The sequence below is a fragment of the Neofelis nebulosa genome, chromosome 10, assembly GCF_028018385.1.
Source record: "Neofelis nebulosa isolate mNeoNeb1 chromosome 10, mNeoNeb1.pri, whole genome shotgun sequence".
Classification (NCBI taxonomy): Eukaryota; Metazoa; Chordata; class Mammalia; order Carnivora; family Felidae; genus Neofelis; species Neofelis nebulosa.
In genome coordinates, this window is record NC_080791.1 from 43,415,906 (window position 1) to 43,439,726 (window position 23,821).

Here is a 23,821-nt window from a genome sequence, read left to right on the forward strand (position 1 = left end):
ATGTATTTTCATACAATGAAAATTACTTGGCAATAAAAAAGAATGAACTAAATGCTAAAACGCAGGAATCTCATAGACTCTATGCTTAGTGAAAGAAACTGGACACAAATGATTACATGCTATACAATTCTATTTAGGTGAATTTTTAGAATAGGCAAAACTAATCAATGGTGGCAAAAACAAATTGAATGACTGACTGGGAGTCTGTGTAATACCGATTGAGAAAGGTCATAAAGGTACATTCTGAAGTGACTGTAATATTTTGTGTGTTAAGGGGTTTGGATTACATAGGTATACGCATTTGTCAAAAGTCAATAAATGTACATTTTGCATTTCTGCATCTCATTGGAGTAAATTTTATCTTTAAAAACGGTCAACAAAACTAATAGTCCTTTTCTTATAAAGAAATTCTAGTTTTTTAACTGTAAAAAAGGGGTAAATTTGGATTATATGAAAAATCTTATAACTGTTTAATTGTTGCCTGCATATATGAGGAATTCTGTTTGTTATTTTTATTTCATCATATTGCATTTTTACCTCTGGCATTCCCTGCGGGGAGAAGGCATTAAAAGGTGGCACAACATCTGAAACATTTTCATATCCTGGAGGAGGTGGTTCAAATAATGATGTGTTAAAAATCTAGAAAAACAAAATACGATAATCAAAAGTAAATCAGGTAAAGTTTGATTGCTACAAGTCAAACACAAGGAAAAAATGTGTATATTCTTCCTTTTCAGTACAGGGTTAATCAATCCTTCAGTATTTTGCAAATACATATCAAATATCCAGCACTGTGCTAGAAGTTGTGAGGATTTCATCAGAAGAATAAACTATAGAACCAGAGAGGACCTATAAAGCACCAGGTTTGATTTAGGAGGAAATGTTAATACCCAAATAAAAAGTAGCATTGTATTATAAATTTAGTCCCTTATAACATTGCTAAGATGATTATTTAGCAATAAATTACATACTAAATTCATTTCAATAAAAAAAAAACATTTCAAGAAGATCCATATCTAATAGTACCTAGACACAGTGAACAACATTCACACTTGAACTAAAAATAAAATATTATGTTTTTAAGCATATCATTGAATTGGGGGGGAGGAGTAAGGAATACTCAGAAGACAAAAAAGTGGCACATTCCAGGATTTTCAGGATTCTCAGGAATCCTGAGAGGTTGCACTAAAAGTTGAATCTAATGGAACCTGGGACCCCAAAAGAGGGGCACACGATGTTTAAAGAAAGTCTAGAGATGGTCCAAATAATAGAGTCTTACAAGAGACCCCTGCATAAAGCTGGGTCTCCAAAATACAACAACCTTCAGGATTGAAGATACACTAGAGATAAACCTGTTGGATGTATATATGAGGACTTGTAAAAGAAGAGAATAGAAAGAATGTGAAGGAGCTAAATTTGAATATATAATGACTAAGAATTTTCCAAACTGATAAAAACTATGAACTCTAGGATTCAGGCTGTCCAATGAATCCTGACCAAGCTAACTAAAAAATAATCTACATCCAGACCCATCATAGTTAAACTGTAATATTCAATATAATACTTAATGTTAAAAGTTGCAAAAGAGAGATTACACAAGATACCCAAACAGAATAAAAATGAGATTGGTAGCTGGTATCTCAATAACGTAATGCATAATGCATAAAACATCTTTCCTTTTGAAAATGAAATGAAAGACACATTTTCTACCAAAAAGTAACTGTTTGGAGACAACAGACATTCACTGAAAACAAAGAAAACTTCTAAAGGTATCATTCAACAAAACAAAGCCTCTAAAAGAAGCTCTTATATGATTCAAAGATTGGTAAGCAAGTTACCGCAAATATATGGAAAAAATGAATAAATATGGACTGTATGTAATAATAAAAGCAAGTATTATTCAAGTTGAAAAGAATAAGGTTGAATTAGAATTCTGGGTATAAATTGATAGGGCATGACCAAAGTGAAAGTATTCTACGATGTTTGTATTGTAGAAATATTGATTGAATTATGACATTGTTAAGTAGGGATCGGATGTTTTAGTTTCCAGACTATTAAAAAATAAAACTAGTAAGATCAACCACCCAAGACAAAAAAAAAAAAAAAAAAAAAAAAAGGGAAAAACAGTTAGAAATCATCATGACCTAGGACATTCCAGAAAGTTACAGACTTTATCTTACATTTTTAGTATATGCAAGTCTGTATAGTTTTAATCTCGTGGGAACCAGGGAGGTTTCTTTCTTTTTCTAATCCTTATGTTTGGAATGCTTCTCTTTGGTTATTTACTTATTTATTTTTAACAAAGCAGATGTACGGTGTGTGCTTGGGGCAGAAATGGAGCCATACTTTAAGGTTTTGCCGAGTCATTTTGATCTTAGTAAATGTTAAAGTATAGCTTCTCTGGGAGCCCAGAGACAGAGCCTACAAACATGAAGAGTTGAAAATTCCCTTTATTTTATCACAACCATAAGTTGAATTATATATTCACTTCTATTTCTTTAAATCACAAGCTTATATTGCCTGTGTTTCAGATTCAGGTGTTCTCTATTGACATTGTGACAGCTCAGCTCTGTTTTTGTCCTTCAGTCCCACCTGCAAATGGTTTTGTACTATCACCATCTCCCAGTGTAGCTTAATTATTGTGACTATTCAGAGCAGAGCTGTGGTAAACTGTCAATTTTTGTTCTCCTGCACAACACACAGAAGTTCCTCCTTCCACAGGCAACAAATAAGACCAGTGTTCTATAGATTCTACCAGAAATGTTTTAAATATATAAACACATTATTTTATCTTTGTGTAGAGATAACATATGATATAGACTGAACTATATACTGCCTTTTTTTATGTCACAAAAGGTTAATAGAGATTTGTGGACCAAAATTATTTTGGTTATATTCAGAAAACATAATTTGAGGCTATATTAGTGAATTTTGGAAAGAGAACAATGCTCTCTGGTATATAATCTCCTTTTGATAAAGTCACCAAAAAAAGTTGTTTCCTTGACTTTAAAAAATGTCTCCCACTCAGGGGCGCCTGGGTGGCTCAGTTGGTTAAGCATCTAAGTCCAGCTCAGGTCATGATCTCACGGTCGGGTCTGTGAGTTCGAGCCCTGAATCTGGCTCTGTGCCGACAGCTCAAAGCCTGGAGCCTGCTTCAGATTCTGTGTCTCCCTCTCTCTCTGCCCCTCCCCTGATCATGCTCTGTCTCTCTCTGTCTCAAAAATAAATTAAAAAACAATTTTTAAGTGTCTCCTACTTGTTAGAATAACTCATAAACGTGGTCTAAAATCCACTTATTTGGTGATGCTGTAAAACTGGAGATTATCATAAAGGCAAATTGAATGAAAACAACTTGAATACTCCACTGGCTGAAAGACTTGCTGATGTAATGACTGTGTTTCTATATGAATTTGTACTGTACTTTATACTACAGTTTCTTTTGTGATCTTGCCCAATGATTCAGATAAGTTTGTACCTTATGTGGCTCATGGAAAAATTATGGGCTATATGGAGAATGCGGGGATTTTTGGAGGGTAGTGGTTGATTTGGCTTCATTTTAGATTGCCTCGGGAGAGGCAGATATTTGGTGCTCTAGTTAGTATAACGCAGGTCACTGTGTTAGTCAACACAGGTTCACTCCTGGTCTCCCATTACCCTTTGTTCCACTGCACTGGCCAGGACCTTAATTAAGTACAATGTTGAAAAGTGGTGACAGATATGCTTAACTTGAAGGGGATGTTTTCAGTGTCTCACCATCAATTTTGATAGTTACAGTGACCTTTATCAGGTAATGTCAACTAACTTCCAAGTTTACTAAGAGTTTTTGTCATGAATATATGTTTCATTGTGTTAAATATTTAGGGGGGGGGAATGTCTTTTGAGATAAGTATATAAGTTTTTCTTTTTCATAATGATAATTATGTTATCTATCTATATATATATTTATTACACATTTGGCTAGTATTTTTGCAATGTCTTTGTTGGCTTATAATTTCTAGATTATACTTGCCTTAAAAATGAGTTGAATATTTAATATTCTCTGAAATAAGTTGTGTTGTACTGTATTTAAATGATCTTTACAAAAATGATCTTTCACTTTGATCTTTCACACTTAAAGGAAAACCAGTTGGTCTTGATGCTTTGAGTTATGGGAATTTTTGAATTACAGATTTAATTTCTTTAATGTTCTAAAACTCTTTGGATTTTTAAAAGTGCATTCTTATGTCAATTTTCATGCTTTTTTTTCCATTTTGCATTTCATCTCATCTATGAATTGTTGGCATACTTCTTCCTAGTACTTTTTTATCTTTTTGAATTTCGGCAACATCTAGAGATATGCCTCTCTTTTTTACTCTTTATACTATTTATTTATGCATTCCTTGTATTTTTTTTTTCCTTATTGATCTTTGTCCTTTGGGGAACATAAGGGGTCAATCAGGTGGATTACCTCATTAGTGCTGACCAGGTAATTCCAAATTGACTAGTCAAAGGCTACATTCCTGGGAGAGGCTGAAACTGTACTAGGTTAGGTATTAAATCTTGGTTTGCTGAAGTGGGGCTTAGTACAATTAACTCCATTTTGGGCCTGTTGTATCTTTTTCTTTAACAGACAAAAATGAATTGAAACACTTATGTAGTAACCCTCTCTAACTCTTAATAAGGTTTTTGACTTTGCCCTAAAATTGACTACTAGATAGACAAGTTTTTTAAGTCAGTATTTGCTTGGTATTTCTTTTTGTTTTGTTACTTTCAAACTTGCTGTGATGTTACATTCAAGTCACTCCTTATAAAATAGTACACAGCTGATTTTATTTAGTCTGACATACTATGTTTTTAACCAGTTTTTTCCTTTAAGTTTTTTTCTAATTACTTATATACAGCATTTAAAGCCCTTCTACCTTCTTATTATATGATTAATACTCTTCTTTTTTTCCCCTAATGCTGCTTTTGCTTTTGGCAAGATTGTGTATCCTGCACGGCTGTCTTAACTTGGGGTCAAATAAAACTCTTCCTTTTCCTTTAAAAGTTTTTAAAAGGTTTGTTTATTTTGTGTCAATGGTTGAATAGCAACTGCTTCAGGAAAGGGACATAGGGAAGAAGCAAGGCACTTGGAGAAGTCTGTGACTCTTCGTTCGGGTGTACTTGGATGAAAATAAAAAGGAAGATGAACCAATGATATAGCTTTTAAAAAATGAGGAAGCTTTAGGCAGTGTGATATTGTGATTTACAATAAATACATATTTGATCCTCTTTCCTTTTCTGGCACTGAGCTCCTAAAACCTCCTAAAAGGAATTTCCTGATGAGAGCAACAAAGGGTCTATTGTTAGGCTAACAAGGTAACTTTTGACCTCACCTAAGGATGGGGTCAGGTGGGCCAGGAGAACCAACTTTGTGATTAGAGCCTTGGGACTTTCTGTCCCATTGCCCACCTCCCACCAGGGAAGGGAGAGGACCTGAAAGTTGGATCAACCACCAATAGCCAAGATTTAATCATCACACCTATGTAATGAAGCCCATAAAAACTCAAAGGACAGGGTTCAGAGAGCTTCTAGGTTGGTGAACACATGGGAGTGTGGGGAGACTGGCACTCCTAGAGAAGGCATGAAAGCTCTGTGCTCTTTCCCACGTACTGTGCTCTATGCATCTCTTCATCTGGCTATTGCTTCATGTCATTTACTGTCCTTTTACTGTACTAACTCAGTAATCTAAAATGTAAAATGTTTTTATAAATGTTGATTCACTCTAGCAAATTAATCAGACCTGAGGAGGGGATCATGGGAACCTCTGATTTCTCCCAGTCTGTCAGAAGTACAGGTAACAACCTGCTTACACTTGACACCCTGAGTTGGAGGGAGCCTTTGGAACTTCCAGTTTATAGCCAGTAGGTAGGTCAGAAACACAAGTAACAACCTAAGCTTTCAAGTGGCATCCTGAATGAGTGTGGAAGGGGACATTTTTAGAAGACTGACTTCTTACCTATGGAATCTGACGCAATCCCCAGGTAAATAGTGTCAGAATTGAATCGAATTCTAGAACAACCCAACTGGTGTCTGAGAATTGCTTATTGAATGCGTGGGGAAAACACTCGCCATCTCAGTAGAAATTGGTCTAGGAACCCAAATGAGAGAGCTGACACCATTCAAGAAAATCTCCGAAATGAAATTTCTACATGATACCTTTATGTTATGTGACAGGCTTGAAGAATTTAATAAATGCTTATAATAGCAAAAACAAATAATGAAATGGAATAATAAAAGCAAAGAAGGAAAAAAGAACTGCAAGTTTGCTATTTTCCTCATTGTATATAGATAATCCCAAATTTGACAGATCAAGACAAAGGTTTAAGTATATGTATATATTTTTTAACATAATATTTTATCATTAAACAATTTCCCTAAATACATTTTTATAGACTGCTTAGTACTCGATTATATATAGATAGATATGATACCTTATTTAACAAATGTTATGGGACCATATGCTGTACACTGATATTCTACACACCTTTTTTAAAAATACTTTTTAAATTTTGAGATTAATATTTTAAAAAGATAAACTATTAACTAGTATAATTTTAAAAAGTAGCTAATATGGAAAATTTTGAATCATGTTAGGAAATTTAGCATGGGATTATATGACTGGCTACAAAACTAACAGCATATTAGCCATTAAAAGATTGATTCATTAGTTGATAGAAGGTGATTGACATATTATGAAATTTTTTTAAATCTATATATATTTAAATCACATGACATTTTCAGTTCACTGATCAAGCTGGACATATTTAGAAGGCCCAGCTAACAAAAGGGCTGAAGGAAACTATCTAGATTAAAAGAGGTTATTTTAGTTAAGATATAGTAGCTTTAAAACTAAGGTATGCTAAATAGGATTAAAGGTATGAGTTTTATTTTATAAGCCTTCATATTGAATATATATCACGATGAGATATACCTCAGTTACTTGTATTATCTCTTCTTTCTCAAGTATGTACCCTAACTTGCAAACAAAATTGTATATTCTTTAGATATCCTTCTACAGACTTGCCATCCAAACTCTTCTCCTTCAAATGCCACATCCAAGTTCTGGGCACAGAGCTGAACACATGATCCTAGGAGACATATCATTAAATACCAGTAAAAACCTAATGACTCAAACTGTACACCAGGTGTCCTGAGTTTCCTGATACCCCCAAACTTATGCAGTTTCTTTTACAGTCTGAACCTATCAAAAACGTGTTTATTTTAGTTGCTTGGAAGTACTAATATATTACTATATATTAGTATGCAATACTAAAAAACCAGAAAATACAACTGTCATCAAGCATTAATTTCTCATAATTTTTCCAACATCACATTAAATTCAAACATCATAGGAAAATAGCTGATACTGGTAATGAGATATGAAAAACATTCACAAGTTTCAATAATATTAATTTCTATCAATAATTAGAGATGGTATAGGGCCATTCTTTCATAAAAGGTACTTGAAAAAAATAGAGATGAGGGTAGTTTCTATCTCTCCCTTTTTTTTTTTTTTTTTTTTTTTACCTCATTTCCGTCTTCATCAATTATTGAGATGTAGTTGGGATGAGTCTTATTTGGATAGGACAACAGGACATCATAATGGGCTAACTCAACAGAATCCAGGCCAGATTCTTTCCACTGGGATTGAATTTGCTTTGCAAGCTGAAAGTTTTGTTCTGTTCCTGCTAAATGTGGCATCCGTGTAAAATTACTGGTGAACAAAAATTGAAAGTGGTTAGAAATTAATGTTTAGTCAGCCAGCATCCCAAATGAACAACCAAGTAAGGCAGATTTACATCTAAAAATTGCTTTGAAATGTGATACGTTAAAGAAAAAAACAAAGCAGCACTATTATTGCATCAAATAGATCCTCAAAGTGTATTTTGAAGGTTTCATTCTGTAATTTGTATTCATTAAAGGAAAAACTGGAGAAACTGATCTTTGTAGAGAATTGTTATGTGCGATCCTTTGGACGTGTCCCCATATAGTAAATGAGGAAAGTATCATATCTTTCCTTAAGACTCATGCATCTTATAACTTTTATGGAATTATTTCTTTATTTCACTGTGTAAAATATATTTGGGAGGTAAAAATTATTTTCCTACAAAATACCAAGCTGTGACGTGCCAAGAATGATTGATAATCACATTTATTTTTAAAGACTGAAAGTTAGAGCCAAGTGAGAAACCTTTTGATTAGCAACCTGTATAAAGTATTTTCATTAAGGAATAATCTAAAAATATTTACACAAGTTCAGACTGAATCTCTTGTACTCCATTCATCATGCATAGTAATACACTTAAAAATCAATGATGATAATTAGCCTGACCAGGAATATCTTTAATTAATAAACTATGCAGCCAAAATTTTAGCCACCAAAAATATTGTCACGAGTTTATTAATCTCTCGTTTAATATATCTATAGAGTGGTGCTTTTTGTTTAAATTTTTCTTTTGTGGAAATGTGTTGTTTCTCTGAAAATTCAGCTCATTTGTATTTTCATCTTAAACCACTTAAAGGAAAAAAATCCATATGACAATGCATCACGTATCATAAAAAGATATTTATTTCTAGATCATGAACTTCTTGAGCTTCATGAACTTCTGGTTCTGAATATGTAGGCCTTCCTAAAATTAGCACATGTCCATCTGTATAGTGAGTTTTAAAAAAAAAACAAACTAATAAATAGGTAACATGGCTATGATGATTCCACCTTCAAATACTTAATTTTACTGTGTATCTGAATTTTTGACTGAAAAATCAACTGCCAAGAATAACTTCCAATTTTTTTAAAAAAATGGAGTTTTTGTTAATTTTTATAACTCCATTAAAATAATTTAAGTTATGTTTACAAAGATGGTATTAAAATCCTCATTCAAAAAATGTTTAAGGGCTTAACACCCTAGGGGCCAAAGGTGGGCTGCCCCAAGATGGGCCATTGTGGCATGATTATTCTGAGCTGAAGGCAATCAAGACCCTACAGGCTCAAAAGAAAGTTTTGTCCCTCCCTTAACAACACAGGAGAATCGAGACTGGTGGGTCTTTCCCCAAATAAGGGTTACTAGCAGAGATAAATTTGATCTGGGTGATCCCTCTGTATAGGCAGGGCACACATCTATTACCAAACATCTGTTTTTCTCATTGCCCTGTGAAGCACATTTCTTTCACCTGAAGTCTCAGATCCCTACCCACTTCTTAGTTCAGGGTGACATGTATACTCATTTTGTCCTGCTTTGGAATTTCCATGTCTGGGTGGAATCCCTGTACGTATGCTATTAAATTTGATTTCCTCCTGTTAATCTGTTTGTGTCAATTTGATTCTTAGTCCTGGAAGAAGGACCTTGAAGGGCACAGGTCATTCTTGCTCCCATACAACCTCTTACACAAAGTTTCTAATGCATATTTACAAAATGTAGTAACAGAAATACACAATCTTAACAGGCAGCTGAGGTGTCTCTATATCCCTTCAACGTATACCTGCAGAGAAAAGAGAAAAAGAGCCAGCATGGTGCTATTTTTTTCTACATTACACAGATGGCAAACTGTAACATAAGTAAAATGGATGCAGATTATGCATATTTTCTGAAGTCACAGTGATCACTCTGTCCCTGCATCTAAGAAATGGGGTGTCTGGCTGGCTCCATCAGTAGAGCATGACTCTTAATATCGGCATCGTTGAGTTCGAGCCCCATGTTGAGGGTAGAGTTTACACACAAAAAAATGTTTTTTAAAAAGAAAAAAGAACAGTTGCCAATGGGGAGTCTTGAACCTGCTCTCCCCACCACCAAGAAAGAGGGAGGGAGGGAGGGAGGGAGGAGGATGGATTATTATCAGACCTGGCTATTATGAGTGAAATTCCTTGGAACGGTTTTGTCATTACCAACTAGGATACTACACTGTGCTACAAGCAGGGCTAGAACCCACTCATTTGGAGCAAAGCAAATCCTAATGAAGAGTGGGAAAAAATCCATTTCCAATGATAAATAAATTAACTGGCATAAAATCCTACAAGGAGTGTATTTGAGGTTTTGCCACTAAATTGTGTAATCCTGGCTAAATCTTCATTTTCTCATCTGTATATGGGGAGAATATTGTTCCCTCACTACTTCCCAAAGATCTGTGGCTCAGTTAGGTAACTGGTATTAAACTTCAGCTCTTAATTTTTATTATTTTAATCAATTAAGAGGTGTGTTGCAAGTAAGTTGTTGATCCAACTAAAATATCAAGTTTTAATCTCTTTCTTTTGTGCTAATGGTGAAACTCCTTGAGTTGCAAACAGAGGAGCTTGGTCAGGGTCAAGGAGGAATAATTAAGAAACTGCTTCCATTTTATTCAGGGTCCAGAGAGAGAAATTAAGGCATTCATTTTTCTTCTTTGCTGGTCAGTCTATGTCACAGGTTAGGAAAGGAAGAAGGAAGCAGCAGCGACAGCAGCTCTGTCTAGGAAGGAGATTGTATTTTGCCGGACCTCCACTTTTATTGTATCTATTATACATAATTATAGTGAAGTAAGTCCAAGAGTTAGAGGAGGAATTTCCACAAAATTTAAGCTTCAGGGTCTCTCACTTGAAATGGCCCTTCCAAACACCTAGAAGGTGCCCTAGCAAATGTTTATTTATGGCTTTAATTCTATTGTAATTAAAACAGACATATGTATGTAGGATCATGTGTGCACACTTATGCTTATTATATGTGTGCACGTAAATATATGTGTATATATACATAACTTCCCTTTATATAAAATCGTAGCTTTTATCCACTAAGGAATCCTTCAATCACTAATAGGGACTTCAAGTATTCTGCTTTGAAAAACCTAAGTGTTCTAATCAATTACATACAATCATCCTACACAAGTGTTTTATTTTTAGTTGCTTTGCAAATACTCTTTAAGTTTACTCATTTACATCTTTTGCTTTACACTACAGATAGCTATTTCAGGAACTAGGGAGCTAGTTTGCAAACCCTGTCACATATATGCTCTCTAATCATCCTTGTCACAACAATATTATGGTCCCCACTTTATAGAGGTGGAAATGCGAGCTCAGGAAAGTTAAGTATTCACCCCTAGTGATTTTACTGTCAATAGGCAAAGATGGAATTTAAACTGAAGTATATCCAAGTCCAAAATCCAGATTTATTCTTTTGACTAGAATATAATGTCTTTTAAAACGGCAGTCATCAAACTATGTTCCCCCGACCAGATCCAGTTAACTTGTTTCTGTACACTCCACAAGCTAAAAATGGTTATTATATTTTAAATAGGTAGTGTATGTGTATGTGTATATATATATATATATATATGTGTGTGTGTGTGTGTATATATATATAGTGACCTATAAATTATATGACATTCAAATTATAGTGCCCATAAATAAAGTTTTACTGAAACTGCCATTCTTATTTATGTATTTTCAATGGCTGCTTCTTGCTACAATAGCAGAGCAGAGTAGTTGTGACGGGCTGGTCCTTCACAGACAAGTTTGCTGGGTTCTCCTCAAAAATGGCTCTTGTGGTACAGTTTAGCTTAAAGTATAATCCTCTCTAGATGAAATATGATACAAGATTTTCAACAAATAAAACTTCTTTTAAAAACTCAGCTCCTATATATGAAATATTGGATCAATATTTCCAAACAGAATAACAATTTCCCAACAAATTATCCATATAAACTCTCAAGTATATGCTTACTATAAGAACCTCTTGATGTTCTCAGCTTTCAATTCATCCAAAAATGCCTTCTTCACATTAGGCTGTGGAACAATCTTAGTAGGTTCACTGGAGGATTTTATAAACCATCCTGTAAAATATATGCAAATATAGGAATGAGACATGAGCTCATTGACAGGACCTACTTTTCCTCATTACTGTATCTATCATGTAAAACACAAATTATCAATGACGTCCAGTCTTCTGGAGTGTAATTTCTCTTGCCCACTTCCACTGGAAAATAATCATGCAAACACTTCGAAAATACAGATCAGTCACAACATATTTTTTTTTTTTTTTTAACGTTTTTTATTTATTTTTGGGACAGAGAGAGACAGAGCATGAACGGGGGAGGGGCAGAGAGAGAGGGAGACACAGAATCGGAAACAGGCTCCAGGCTCCGAGCCATCAGCCCAGAGCCTGACGCGGGGCTCGAACTCACGGACCGCGAGATCGTGACCTGGCCGAAGTCGGACGCCCAACCGACTGCGCCACCCAGGCGCCCCCACAACATATTTTTTAATACAATTTCAATGACGAATATTGCTGTTATTCTTTAAAGAATGTTTTATAAGAAAAGGACTACTAAAATATGTTTCAACTAAGGGGGATAAAGAAAATCTCTTAAAGGTTAAGGAAAAAAGGAGATCCACCTACTTTCTTCTGAAACCTTCTATTTCCAGTGACTGCCCCTGTGCTGAGAATAAGCACTTAGTAAATGTTTATAATGAATTAATTATGAATCTATTTCAAGTACATAAATTATTTCAGTGAAGGAAACTCAGACTTGTCATTTGTTCTGTTTCCCAAACTCAAACAAAATGTATTGAGAGTCTGTTTCCAGTTGAAGCAGGCTGGAGACACTGGACTTTAGAAAGCTACAAGGAAACTACAGTTTAGTTTTCCCAATGGCTTTGCAAGATGCCCACTACTGAGGGAAATGGGGTATCTTTACAGAGTTTATTTGGAAAAATGATATGATCTTGGCATAAAATGGTTACCAAAATCACCCACCCAGCTTTCTTGGAACTTTCCAGTTACAAATCATATACATACATACACACACCCATATATACATACTGAAATAAATGGTTGGCAGCAAATGGAAATTTAATTCCACCGGTACATAAAACAAAAGGACTTGGGTTAGAGTATGGAATCAGGGAAGTATTCATTGGGGATGAAATGCTTGAATTGAGAGCTGAAAAAAATGAACAAAATGAAGAGGTGGGAGGCCTGTGGGAGAGTGGAGAGCAGAGAATCTTAGGGAAAAAATTAACAAGTCCTAATAAAGAACCTATACAGGGGACGCCTGGGTGGCTCAGTCGGTCAGGTGTCCACCTTTGGCTCAGGTCATGTTCTCACAGTTCGTGAGTTTGAGCCCTGCATGGGGATCTGTGTTGACAGCTCAGAGCCCTGAGCCTGCCTCAGATTGTGTCTGCCTCACTCTCTGCCCCTCCCCCACTCGCTCGCGCGCTCTCTCTCTCTCTCTCTCTCTCTCTCTCTCAAAAATGAATAAACGTTAAAAAAAAAAAAAGAAAAAAAAAAGAACCTATTTGGTGTCAGCCACTGAGCAGTGTACACGGAAGGGGCTGTGGGCAACAGCAGGAAGAATAAGATTGCCACCATGAAATGCAGTTTTTAATCCCTGTGCCAGCCTTACCAACTCTATTTCCCAACTCTATTTTACAGCTGAGACCATTGAAACTCAACTTGAACTGTGTCCTAATTACTGAGCGCCTATCTCATGCAAACCCCACAACAACCCTGGGGGTGGGGGTGGTTACTAACATCCATATGTTAGTTATAAGCAGAGTGAAGCTCAGAAGTCTTAGTCACCCCAGAAGTCACACAGCAAGCCAAAAAGAGTGCTGGATTGAGTCAAGGTTGCTGGTCTATGCCTGGTCTTCTTAATCCCAGAAGGAGAATCCAGAATTCAGAGCAGGGGTGAACGACATTAGGCTGGACCTGTGCACCAACGTCCAATGAGAAGCATCTCCTCACCAAGAAGGCACTAGGAAAAGTGCCAACGCCCCAATACTGGGCTAGAGGGTTCTGATGCTACTTCATTTGCTATTCCGAATAAATTCCAGAAATTCTCCTCATCATAAAGATTGGAAAACGGAGGCGAAGAGAGACATGATAAACTGTTCAAAGCCACGAAAAAGTAACAGAGTCCAAATGAAAATGTAAGAGTCTGAGCTGGTCTGTGCTGCCCCTAGTTTTTATGGAAGTTGGGCTAAGTGTGCGAATCGGTACACAGAGAACGCCGCAGAACACCTACAGGCAAAGATCTGTTCAGAGCGCTGCCAGTAACAGCCAGTTCCCACGTGTTCCCCTAATTACGTAACTCGCAAGGACTACGGTATGAGGACGGAAAAGAGTCCCGTGCAGCAATGCCCGGACGTTTACCTACTGTATACATGAAGCAGCCTGGGCAACACTAAAGAGTCCCTGCCTGCAAAGCTCCCTGGACGACCTGGTTCAACTGCCGCCGCAGACCTGCGGGAGTACGTCCTAAGACTTACCAATTGCTCACAGGGATCGAGCGGGTGGGACCTGCTGAAGTCCAGTTTCATGGGCTCTGCGCTCCACTCCTTACCCGGGGTGACTGTCCAGAACCCAACCCAGCGACCCCCTCAGCTGACTCGCGGGGGCCGGTCCCCACTTTCCGCCCCCCGGAGGGGAACGCGCCACAGGACCGCGCTCTACAGGCGGCCCGCGAGTCCCGGGAACCGCGGGGCTGCGCAGTAGGCTCCGTCGCGCGCGAGCCCAGCCCGCCCGTACCGAAGAGGAAGCCGACGATCAAGAGGCCGGTGGCCAGCGCCAGCGCCCCGACGCACAGCCAGCGCGGGCGGCGCCAAGCCGCAAAGCTCGAGTCGGCTTCGTGAAGGGGATTCCACATCTCGGCGCGGGCGGCGGGGCCTCCCCAGACCTGCGCCTCTGCTGTGGTCCCGCTGCAGCGTCGCGGCGGGACGGAGGACTCCTCAGGCCAGGGAGCGCCCCCGGGCTACTGCAGGCTGGCTCCGCTAGCGGTCCGGGGCTCCGGTTTCCCCGCCCCAAAACAGCGCTAGCTCACTCCGAGCCAATCAGCTCCCTGAGTTTTTGCAAAGTGCCAACACCCGCAGTCCAGTCACAGGAAGCTGAACAGTTACGACTTGTGAACTTTTCTGTATGCCTATATACAGTAATTAAAACCTTCCTTAAAAAGATAAAGGCAGAGGAGCATCGCATTTTGTATTTCTTAAGGTATCTTGTGTGTATGCATAGAAAAATGTGAGGGTAAGGTTTGGACCGAAATGTTTACAGTATTTACCTCTGGAGGGTGGTAACAGTGAGGGAAGGGAGAGAAGAGGGTAAAAGATGTACTTGAGTTTCTTATTTCCTATACTTCTATGTACATTTCTTTAAATACTAAGCAAGTTTTATTTAGTAATAAAAATTAACAGGAAAAAAAAGCCTGCATTTTACTTAAATATTACAAATGTGGTTTTTCTTAAAGTATAAGAAGCTGTTTTCTTCTATGGGAAAGGTATTCTGCTCTTTTTCGTTTTGTTTCGTAAGAATTTATATATAATACTGTATGCCTATATTTTTTTAAATTTATTTGTTTTACTCAGGAATGAAGATTTTCATATCAATACATAGATTATATCCTTTACTGTTTTTAGTAACTTTATAATATTTTAAAGAATAGATGTGAAAATGCAATTTTTATTCTAAGCATACCAAAGATTTCAATGTGTATCTGATTCACATAAGAATTAAATATATTGAGGGGCGCCTGGGTGGCTCAATTGGTTAAGTGTCAAACTCTTGATTTCAGCTCAGGTCATGGTCTCATAGGTTGTGAGATCAAGCCTGGCCTGGGGCTCTGTGCTGACAGTGCAGAGCCTGCTTGGGATTCTCTCTCACACGTGAGCTCACATGCTCTCTCTAAAAATAAATAAAAAATTTTTAAAGAAGAATTAGATACTTTGCATTCAAGCTGAAATTTGTTCTGGAAAATAACACCACAACTTTTGTCATGAATAACCTTTTAAGAAGAAGGAGTGGCCCTTAAATAACTTGAATAAGGAGAAAGCTGCTTCTGGACACATGAAGCAGAAAGGGCTTTTTTATTCCATTCATAGCAGAATAACCAGAGAATGTCAGTCATTTCTATGTGAGAAGAAGCAAGGTAATTGTGGTTTGTATGGAGTAAAGTGAAAACTTACTGCGAATTGTTTGGAATATAAAGGTAAGAATGAAGCTGATTGGGAAAAATTTTGGCAAAGGTGGCAGTTTTGAAGGTCTATAATGGGAATTCTGAGTGAAATATTAAGACCTAAACTGAAGGGAATTGAGTTAGCATGTGTCTAAAGAAAGGTCTTCAAAGTTCTTGACAGAATATATGGGAGAGGAAACCGAAAATCCAATTAAAATGCCGTATTATTGAGAGAGAGGAGGAATATGGAATGGAGAGATACTATACTGTTTATATCAAACTAGAAACTAAAAGCTAAAATCTTTGTTTTGTTTTAAATAATTGGAACTCTTGTGCACTGTTGGTGGGAATGCAAAATGGTGCAGCCACTATGGAAAATAGTATGGAGATTCTTCAAAAATTAAAAAAAAAACTACCATATAATCCAGCAAAATTGAAAGCAGTGTATCAAGGAGATATTAGCACTGCAATGTTCATAGCCAGGATGTGGAAACAACCTAAATGTCCACCAATCAATGAAGGGGTTAAAAAAAATGTGGTATATACATACAGTGGGATATGTTCAGCCTTGAAAAAGAAGGAAATACTGCAATATGTGACAACATTAATGAACATTGTACTAAGTGAAATAGCCAGTCACAGAAGGGAAAATGCTGCATGTTTCCACTTATATCATGTCTAAAATAGTCAAACTCAAAGAAGCAAAGAATAGAACAGTGGTTGCCAAGGAGTTGCTAATCAAGGGCTATAAAATTTCAGTTATGCAAGATGAAAAAGTTCTGGAGATATGGTGCACAAAATTGTACCTATAGATAATATTGTGCAGTATCGATGACACTACTGTTTTGCACACTTAAAAATCTGTTAACAGGGGACCAAGATATGGAAGCCACCCAAATGTCCATCAACTAATGAATGGATAAAGAAGAGGTGGAATACATATAGAATGGGGTACTATTCAGCCATAAAAAAGAATGAAATCTTGCCATTTGCAACAACATGGATAGATCTACAGGGTATAATGCTAAGTGAAATAAGTCAGTCAGAAAAAGACAAATACAATATGATCACACTCAAATGTGGAATTTAAGAAACAAAACAAAGCAACAAAGCAAAAAGGAGACAGAGATGCCTGGGTGGCTCAGTCGGTTAAGCTTCTGACTCTTGGTTTCAGCTCAGGTCATGATCTCATGGTTCTCTGGTTCGAGCCCTGCATTGGGCTCTACACTGACAGTGCGGAGCCTACTTGGGATTCTCTCTGTCTCTGCCCTCTCCTCTCTCTCTCTCTCTCTCTCTCTCTCTCAAAAATAAATAAATAAACATTAAAAAAGGAATACTTTTAGAAAAAAGGAGGCAAACAAACAAACCAAAAACGAAAAGCAAAAAACAGACAACTATAGGAAACAACCTGGTGATTACCAAAGGGCATGTTAGTGGGGGATAGGTGAAGTAGGTGATGGGGATTAAGAGCACACTTACCACGATGAGTACTGCGTGATGTATGGAATTGTTAAATCAGTGTACTGTACACCTGAAATTAATATAACACTGTATGTTAGTCATAATGGAATTAAAAACAAGAAATAAAGTAAAAGCAAAAAGCAAAATAAATAAATAAACACATACATATATACATAATCTGTTAAAAGGGTAGATTTCATATTAAATGTTCTCACCACCATTTTAAAAACAAACTAGATGGCAATTCTAAAAACTAAAGGATGCTAAGAGGCCCAAATTATAACCAAAACAACAAATTAACAAAGATTTACCTTCCAAAATGCTAATCTTAGATTAATTTAGCATATTTACCTAATTAAAAAATAAACAACAAAAATAATTATTATTGAAAAGATAAAAACATTCCCACATACAAATATGGCAAGTTTGTCTCTTCACAGTCTTGAATTTAAAATCATACATAGTTGATTTTAAATCTATCTCAGTTGGGGTGCCAGGTGGCCCACTCAGTTTTGGTTAAGCTACTGACACTCGATTTCAGCTCAGGTCATGATCTTGCAGTTCGTGAGTTCGAGACCCTCATGGGGCTCTGCACTGAATGTGGAGCCTGCTTGGAATTCTCTCTCTCTGCCCCTTCCTTGCTCTCTCTAAATAAATAAATAAATAAACTTAAAACAATAAATATATCTCAATTGCTCACATAGGCAATTATAGGTATGTTGTTCAGTCTTCTCAAAATTACCAAGACGGTAGTCAGTTCTCTTTCTCTGTACCCGTGACTCACCATCTCTCTGTCTCTCTCTGCCTCCTCTCACCCTGCCCGCTCACTGTCAGTGGAACCTTGGGACACTGTAGAGCTATAAGAGTTATCTAGATCCATAAAGGCATCTGTTCCAAACAAATAGGAAAAACATGAGAAAAGTGTAGGTTTCTATCAAGATCACAGGTATTTAGACTTACACGTTAGAAGATATTTTAAATAGCATAAGAACCAAAGAAAATTAATTTTAGTGATATAACCACCTGAATGGGGTTGCAGAGTCTTATGAAAAGAAGAATTAGGAACAATCCAAATTTAAACATGTAATCTACATGGATTTTGAAATCTCCACAACCATTTAGTGGTTTGATGCAGGGACAATAGGGCATCACAGGCATAGATGTGAGTATCTCTGGTCAGTATCTCAGGTAACTATGCAAATTCTATACATCTAAGAGAGTATCCTTGAAGACTCTTTTGATGACAGCTATGTTTCCTTTGTGAAAAAGCGTATTTTTACCTCCAGAATATTTAGATTTAAACATAGAAATATATGGGTAATGGAACTCATTAATTATCAGAAATTTAGGCATATTTAGTATTTCAAAAATGTGATGTGCGATATTTGAGAGGATTTGGAATATTCAGTTAGACTTAATTCTAAATTTAATCTGTGTAATAGAATAATTGAGTTCACCTTTTGGGTTTTAAATTGAAATTACTTACTATATTTATATGCAGTTTTACTAGAATATATATAAGAAATTAAGATTCTCCAAAATTATAAATTAAATTTATTAGTCTTATAAGAATTAATTTTCAGTACTTGAAAATTTTTGTTAAATGATTGAAGTGGCTTAAAATTAATAGAATCCATTAAATGTATAAATGCTATTTAAAATGTTTAACAGTATTTAATCAAGTGTTTAAAAGAAGACTAAAAAAAAGTCTCATAGTGATTGTTAAAACTTATTAGATTTATAAATAGAATAAGGTACACACACTGAAATTAAAGCCACTAAGGAAGAACAAGGTTTTTTAAAATTTCTAACTTCAATCAGCCAAATACTGATTATGAAAATCAAAGCAAAACTCTGAATATTTTTTTCTATATAAAACCTGCCCTCAAGAACATTAAAAAAAACAAAGTGTCACAATGTCTAGCAAAGTTAATTACTAGCTTTCCCATTAACACTTCTCTTCTAGACTAGATGACATCACTCCTCTCAAACTTGTTGGCATTTGTGAGTCTCCTTTGCCAGTCCTTTAAATGTTGGGGTGCCTCAAGGCTCTGCCTTTGGTCCTGTGTTTCTTTTTTCTATAGTATCCCTTGGGGTGATTTCAAACTCCAAGTACTATCTATACTCTGGCAGAAATGGGCTAGAAGTTCACCAGACATTTCCCTGTTTCCTAGGCACACAGCTAGACTACAAGTCTCAGTTTCCCTTGAAGCTAGGTAGGCCACTTGGGTGTGCAAGGGTACCAGAATACAGGAGGAAGTGATGTCTGTCACTGCCAAGCCTGGACCTTAAAAACCTCCTACACAGCGGCACCTGGGTGGTTCAGTTCATTAAGTGTCTGACTTGGGCTTAGGCTCAGGTCATGATCTTGCAGATCATAGGTTCGAGTTTCATGTCAGGCTCTGGGCTGACAGCTCAGAGCCTGAAGCCTGCTTCTGATTCTGTGTCTCCCTCTCCCTCCCTCTCTCTCTCTGTCCCTCCTCTGCTTGTGCTCTCCCTCTCTCTCAAAAATAAATAAAACATAAAAAATTTTTTTAATAAAAAAATTGAAAAAAAAACAACAACAACACAATCTTCCATTCTCCCTCCTCACATCAATCATTTGTCTGACTGCAGGCAATCTAAGAGAGGAATCAAGGCCCTAGAGAATGGTAATAGACTCAGGATGGAAAGGACATCGATTCCTAAATCATTGCTTGGAGGAGTAACCTCCAAGTAATCAAGAATGCCAATTAGACTCTATAAAAGTGAAAAATAAACTTGTATTTTTTTAACCAAGTAGATTAATTTGCCACAATAGCTGGTGTCACTAAATATTACTGGTCTTGATGGAATCCTCCATTTTTTCATGTTTATTGCCAGACTAGACATCACCTCTGAGATCCAGAATTAAATATCTAATTGCTTAATTGAGATCTCTACCTGGAAGTCAATTAGTCCACCCAAACTTCACACGGTCAAAGAGAAGTTGGTTTAGTACCCAACTGTATTAGTCAAAGTTTGGCAGAGAAACAGAACAAATAGGATACGTACAGCTATGCACAATTGAAGATCTATTGTAAGAATTGGCTCACGTGGTTACGGAGGCTGAGAAGTCCCTCAATCTGCTGTCTGCAAGCTGGAGAACCAGGGAAGCCAGTGGTATAACTCAGTCCAAGTCCAAAGTCCTGAGAAGGGGTGTTAGGTGGGGAGAGGTATCTCTGGTGTAAAGCCCTAAGTCTGAAGGCCCACAATGTACATCCCAGTTGAAGAACAAAGTAAAAGAATTTACCTTTTTTAACATCTTTTTGTTTTGTTCGAGCCCTAATCACATTAGTGAGGGAAGATCTTTTTTACTCAGGCTACTGAATCAAATGCTGATCTCTTCCAGAGACACCCTCACAGTACAGACACACTCAGATGGAATGTTGACCAGCTATCTGGTGTCCCCTATCCCAGTCGTGTTGACATAAAATTGACCATCACGTCACCTCCCAACACCACACCCACCTCATGCTAGACTTCCCTGTCTGCCCTGTGTGAATCAACGACACCATTCTCCATTGTTGCTCAGGATGAAATCTTAAGTCATTCTTTATCTATTTATGCAATATTTATTTAGTTTGCCCTATGCGTAAGGAACTATTCCTGGCACACCAGACACAATAGTAAGCAAACTAGACCTGGTTCCCGTTACCTCTTGTACTCATAGCCAACTTCTACCAGTTCTCCTAAAAAATAAGTACGATCATTTCAATCTTTGGTTTGAAAATCTTTGCCTTTACTTGTTTTTTTACCCCCTACAAAATAAAGTTTAAATTCTTCCTTGAGATATACACATTTTTCCAAAACCTTACACAAATCTATTCTTGTAGTGGACATCTACCTTGAAAACCTCATGCCCCTGGGCACAGTTACTTGAAGGACGACCAGGCACTTGACTGAGCTTAGAGGAAAGTCTTTATTGCGGAGCTGTTGAATTGGAGTTTGAAGGGGCTGGAAGTGTTACATATGTGGCCAGTCAGCTTCAGCCTACCACCACATGGATCCAATAACAGAGAAAGCAGGATTAACTAGCACGGAGAAGGAAGCGAGTGTCCAGAGAGGAGCAGAGATAGTATCCAAAATGGAGGACTCCTCTAATTCCTGACCTTCAATTCAAGATCTTGTTTCCAGTGTTTCTAGAGACCCAGTGTCGTTCCTACTCTTGGGTTTCATGAAATATTCTTATGTCTCTATAAAAGAGCCCTGCTCCCTTACCCAATCTCCTTTTTGCTTAACTAACTAGAGTTGGTTTCTTTTACTTAGAATCCTGAATAATTAAGCTCTTGAGTCTCATCTCTCCTTCAGCTCTGGATCTCCATTCTCTGCCCACATCACCTCCAGAGGCAGTGCTCATACCGCAGATACCTTTGTCTGGTTGCTCATTGTTCCTGGGGGCCACTGGGGAGGGGGAAGGTCTCCTTTGGTTCCCTCTTCTGATACCGAACTATTAAAAGATAAACTGAAGCATAATAAAATTTTAAGAGTTTATGTAAGAAAAGTCTATTTGAGTCAGGCTTCTCCAAAGTGGATGTAGTTAGGAAAGTTCCACTGACAGGAGCATGGTGAGAGGTTTTACAGAGAAAAGGTGTAAGGAAAGTAAGGAAATTGCAGATTGACTGTAGCTTAAAGCCCCCTGGCTAATTGTGGCTGGTTGTCTTTAGCATTTAAGAATTTTTTTTTTTTTTGAGAGAGAGAGAGAGAGAGAGAGAGAGAGAGAACAAGCAGGGGAGAGGGGCAGAGGGAGAGAGAGAAAGAATCCCAAGCAGGCTCAATGCAGAGCCTGATGTAGGACTCAATCTCACGACTGTCAGGTCATGACCTGAGCCAAAACCAAGAGTGGGACGCTTAACCAACTGAGCCAACCCAGGAGCCCCTGTCCTTAGTTATTTTTATTTCTTAACCTTGAGGCTGAGATTTGGGTTTGCTTACAAAAGCTGCCGTGGCATTAGAACCACATCAGTCTACTGGCCTCTTGCTTAACACTGCTCATCAGTGTTTGGGATTTGGGGATTCATCCAAATCCAGTTTGGATGGATTTTGGATTCATCCAAATCTAGTGGGTATAGAAAGGGTCTCTTGTCAAAGACAGTCTCTAATGCAAGTCATTTATTTAGGTTTATAATGACTTTTATTGTTGTTGGAGTAGGAGTTTGTTAACCAACTATTTGAGGGCTCTGAAAAGACTGTGAGCTACCTCACGCTTTGTATATTGGGGTACTCAATGCCCTCTTAAACTAGAATACTTTGTTATTTTTCCTCAGAGATGTCTATTTTAGGGGTGCCTGGGTGGCTCACTCAGCTAATGTCTGATTTTGGCTCTGGTTATGATCTCGCCGTTGGTGAGTTCCAGTCCTGCATAGGGCTCCTGGCACTGACATTGAGATACCTGCTTGGGATACTCTCTCTCTCCTTTTCTCTCTGCCCATCTCCTGCTCATGCTCACTCTCTCTCTCTCTCTTTTTCTCTCTCTCAAAATAAATACATAAGCTTAAAAAAAAAAAAAAAAAAAAAAGAGAAACTCCTAAGGAGCGTTCACCTTTTCTTCTGCCAAGAGCTGAGCTTAAACAAGATGTTTTTTGAACTACTGGCCAATATATGCAGATTAGTTCTTTGTGTGGCACAAGGTTACTTGCTAGAACAGCTTTGTGGAAGAAAGACCTCTTTACCCTTCAGAACTGGCCAGAAAATATGCCATTCCTCAGGACTGGCTTCTCTGCCTTGGACTCTGACATGATCATATGACGATGTACACTAATGTACTCTAGACAATTCATTTCATTGTTTCTTGCCCTTTCTGGTGAGGAATTTAATCCATTCTGTTCCAGCTCCTCCCCTTCACAGCAGGTAAGTCAAAAAAGAGCAGAGGATTATGGGAGAAGGGCACCAGAGACCTGAGAGTGAGGATTTCAAGGTGTTATTTTCCAAAAAGACTGAAGAATTCTGTCAACCAGCCAAAACACATTTGGATTAGAATTTCTTTCTACATGTCTTTTTGTTCCAGTTTTTAAAAATTTTCTCCTTTAAAAATGTTTTTTAGTACAAATTAGACTAAAAAAACAAACAAAAAAACTGTAGCCTTGTCCTAGCTGAACTGATAGAACAAGGAATGTTTCCAGACCTCAGACCTAAACAGAGGAACAGAGTATTCCCAAGGAGGCAGGCCAGTGGGAGAGGACCCTCTTTGGAGAGCCCAGTAACAAGAAAGTTGATAGGAAGCGGAAAGTGGAAAGGGAGTCTCTCTGAACATAAGCCTATACCCTCTGGACAAGGGCAAAGTAAGACTTGCAACATAGTTTCAGATTCCAGAAGAAATGACATTCCTGCCCTGCCCTGCCAAGATACCTTTTTGTAGTTTAGCTTCTTGCTCACAATGCACACTCCTATCTTTCTTACGTACTCT

General features: G+C 37.5%; 1 protein-coding gene across 5 annotated transcripts in view; it reads right to left on the minus strand.

Annotated features, from left to right (window-relative positions):
* FOLH1 (folate hydrolase 1) overlaps positions 1–14,760 on the minus strand; it is a 68,253-nt gene extending 53,493 nt beyond the window's left edge. For 3 of the 5 annotated variants that reach the window (XM_058687515.1, XM_058687517.1, XM_058687514.1), the window contains exons 1-4: positions 14,517–14,759; positions 11,712–11,820; positions 7,549–7,735; positions 538–639 (exon numbers count right to left, since the gene is read on the minus strand). In XM_058687515.1, coding sequence (XP_058543498.1) covers positions 538–639; positions 7,549–7,735; positions 11,712–11,820; positions 14,517–14,634 — 516 coding nt within the window. In that variant the 5' untranslated portion in view covers positions 14,635–14,759. Of the gene's footprint in view, positions 1–537; positions 640–7,548; positions 7,736–11,711; positions 11,821–14,257; positions 14,397–14,516 lie in introns of those variants that run through there. The other 2 variants (XM_058687518.1, XM_058687519.1) reach the window with 2 other exon arrangements.
* Positions 14,761–23,821: the final 9,061 nt, after the last annotated feature.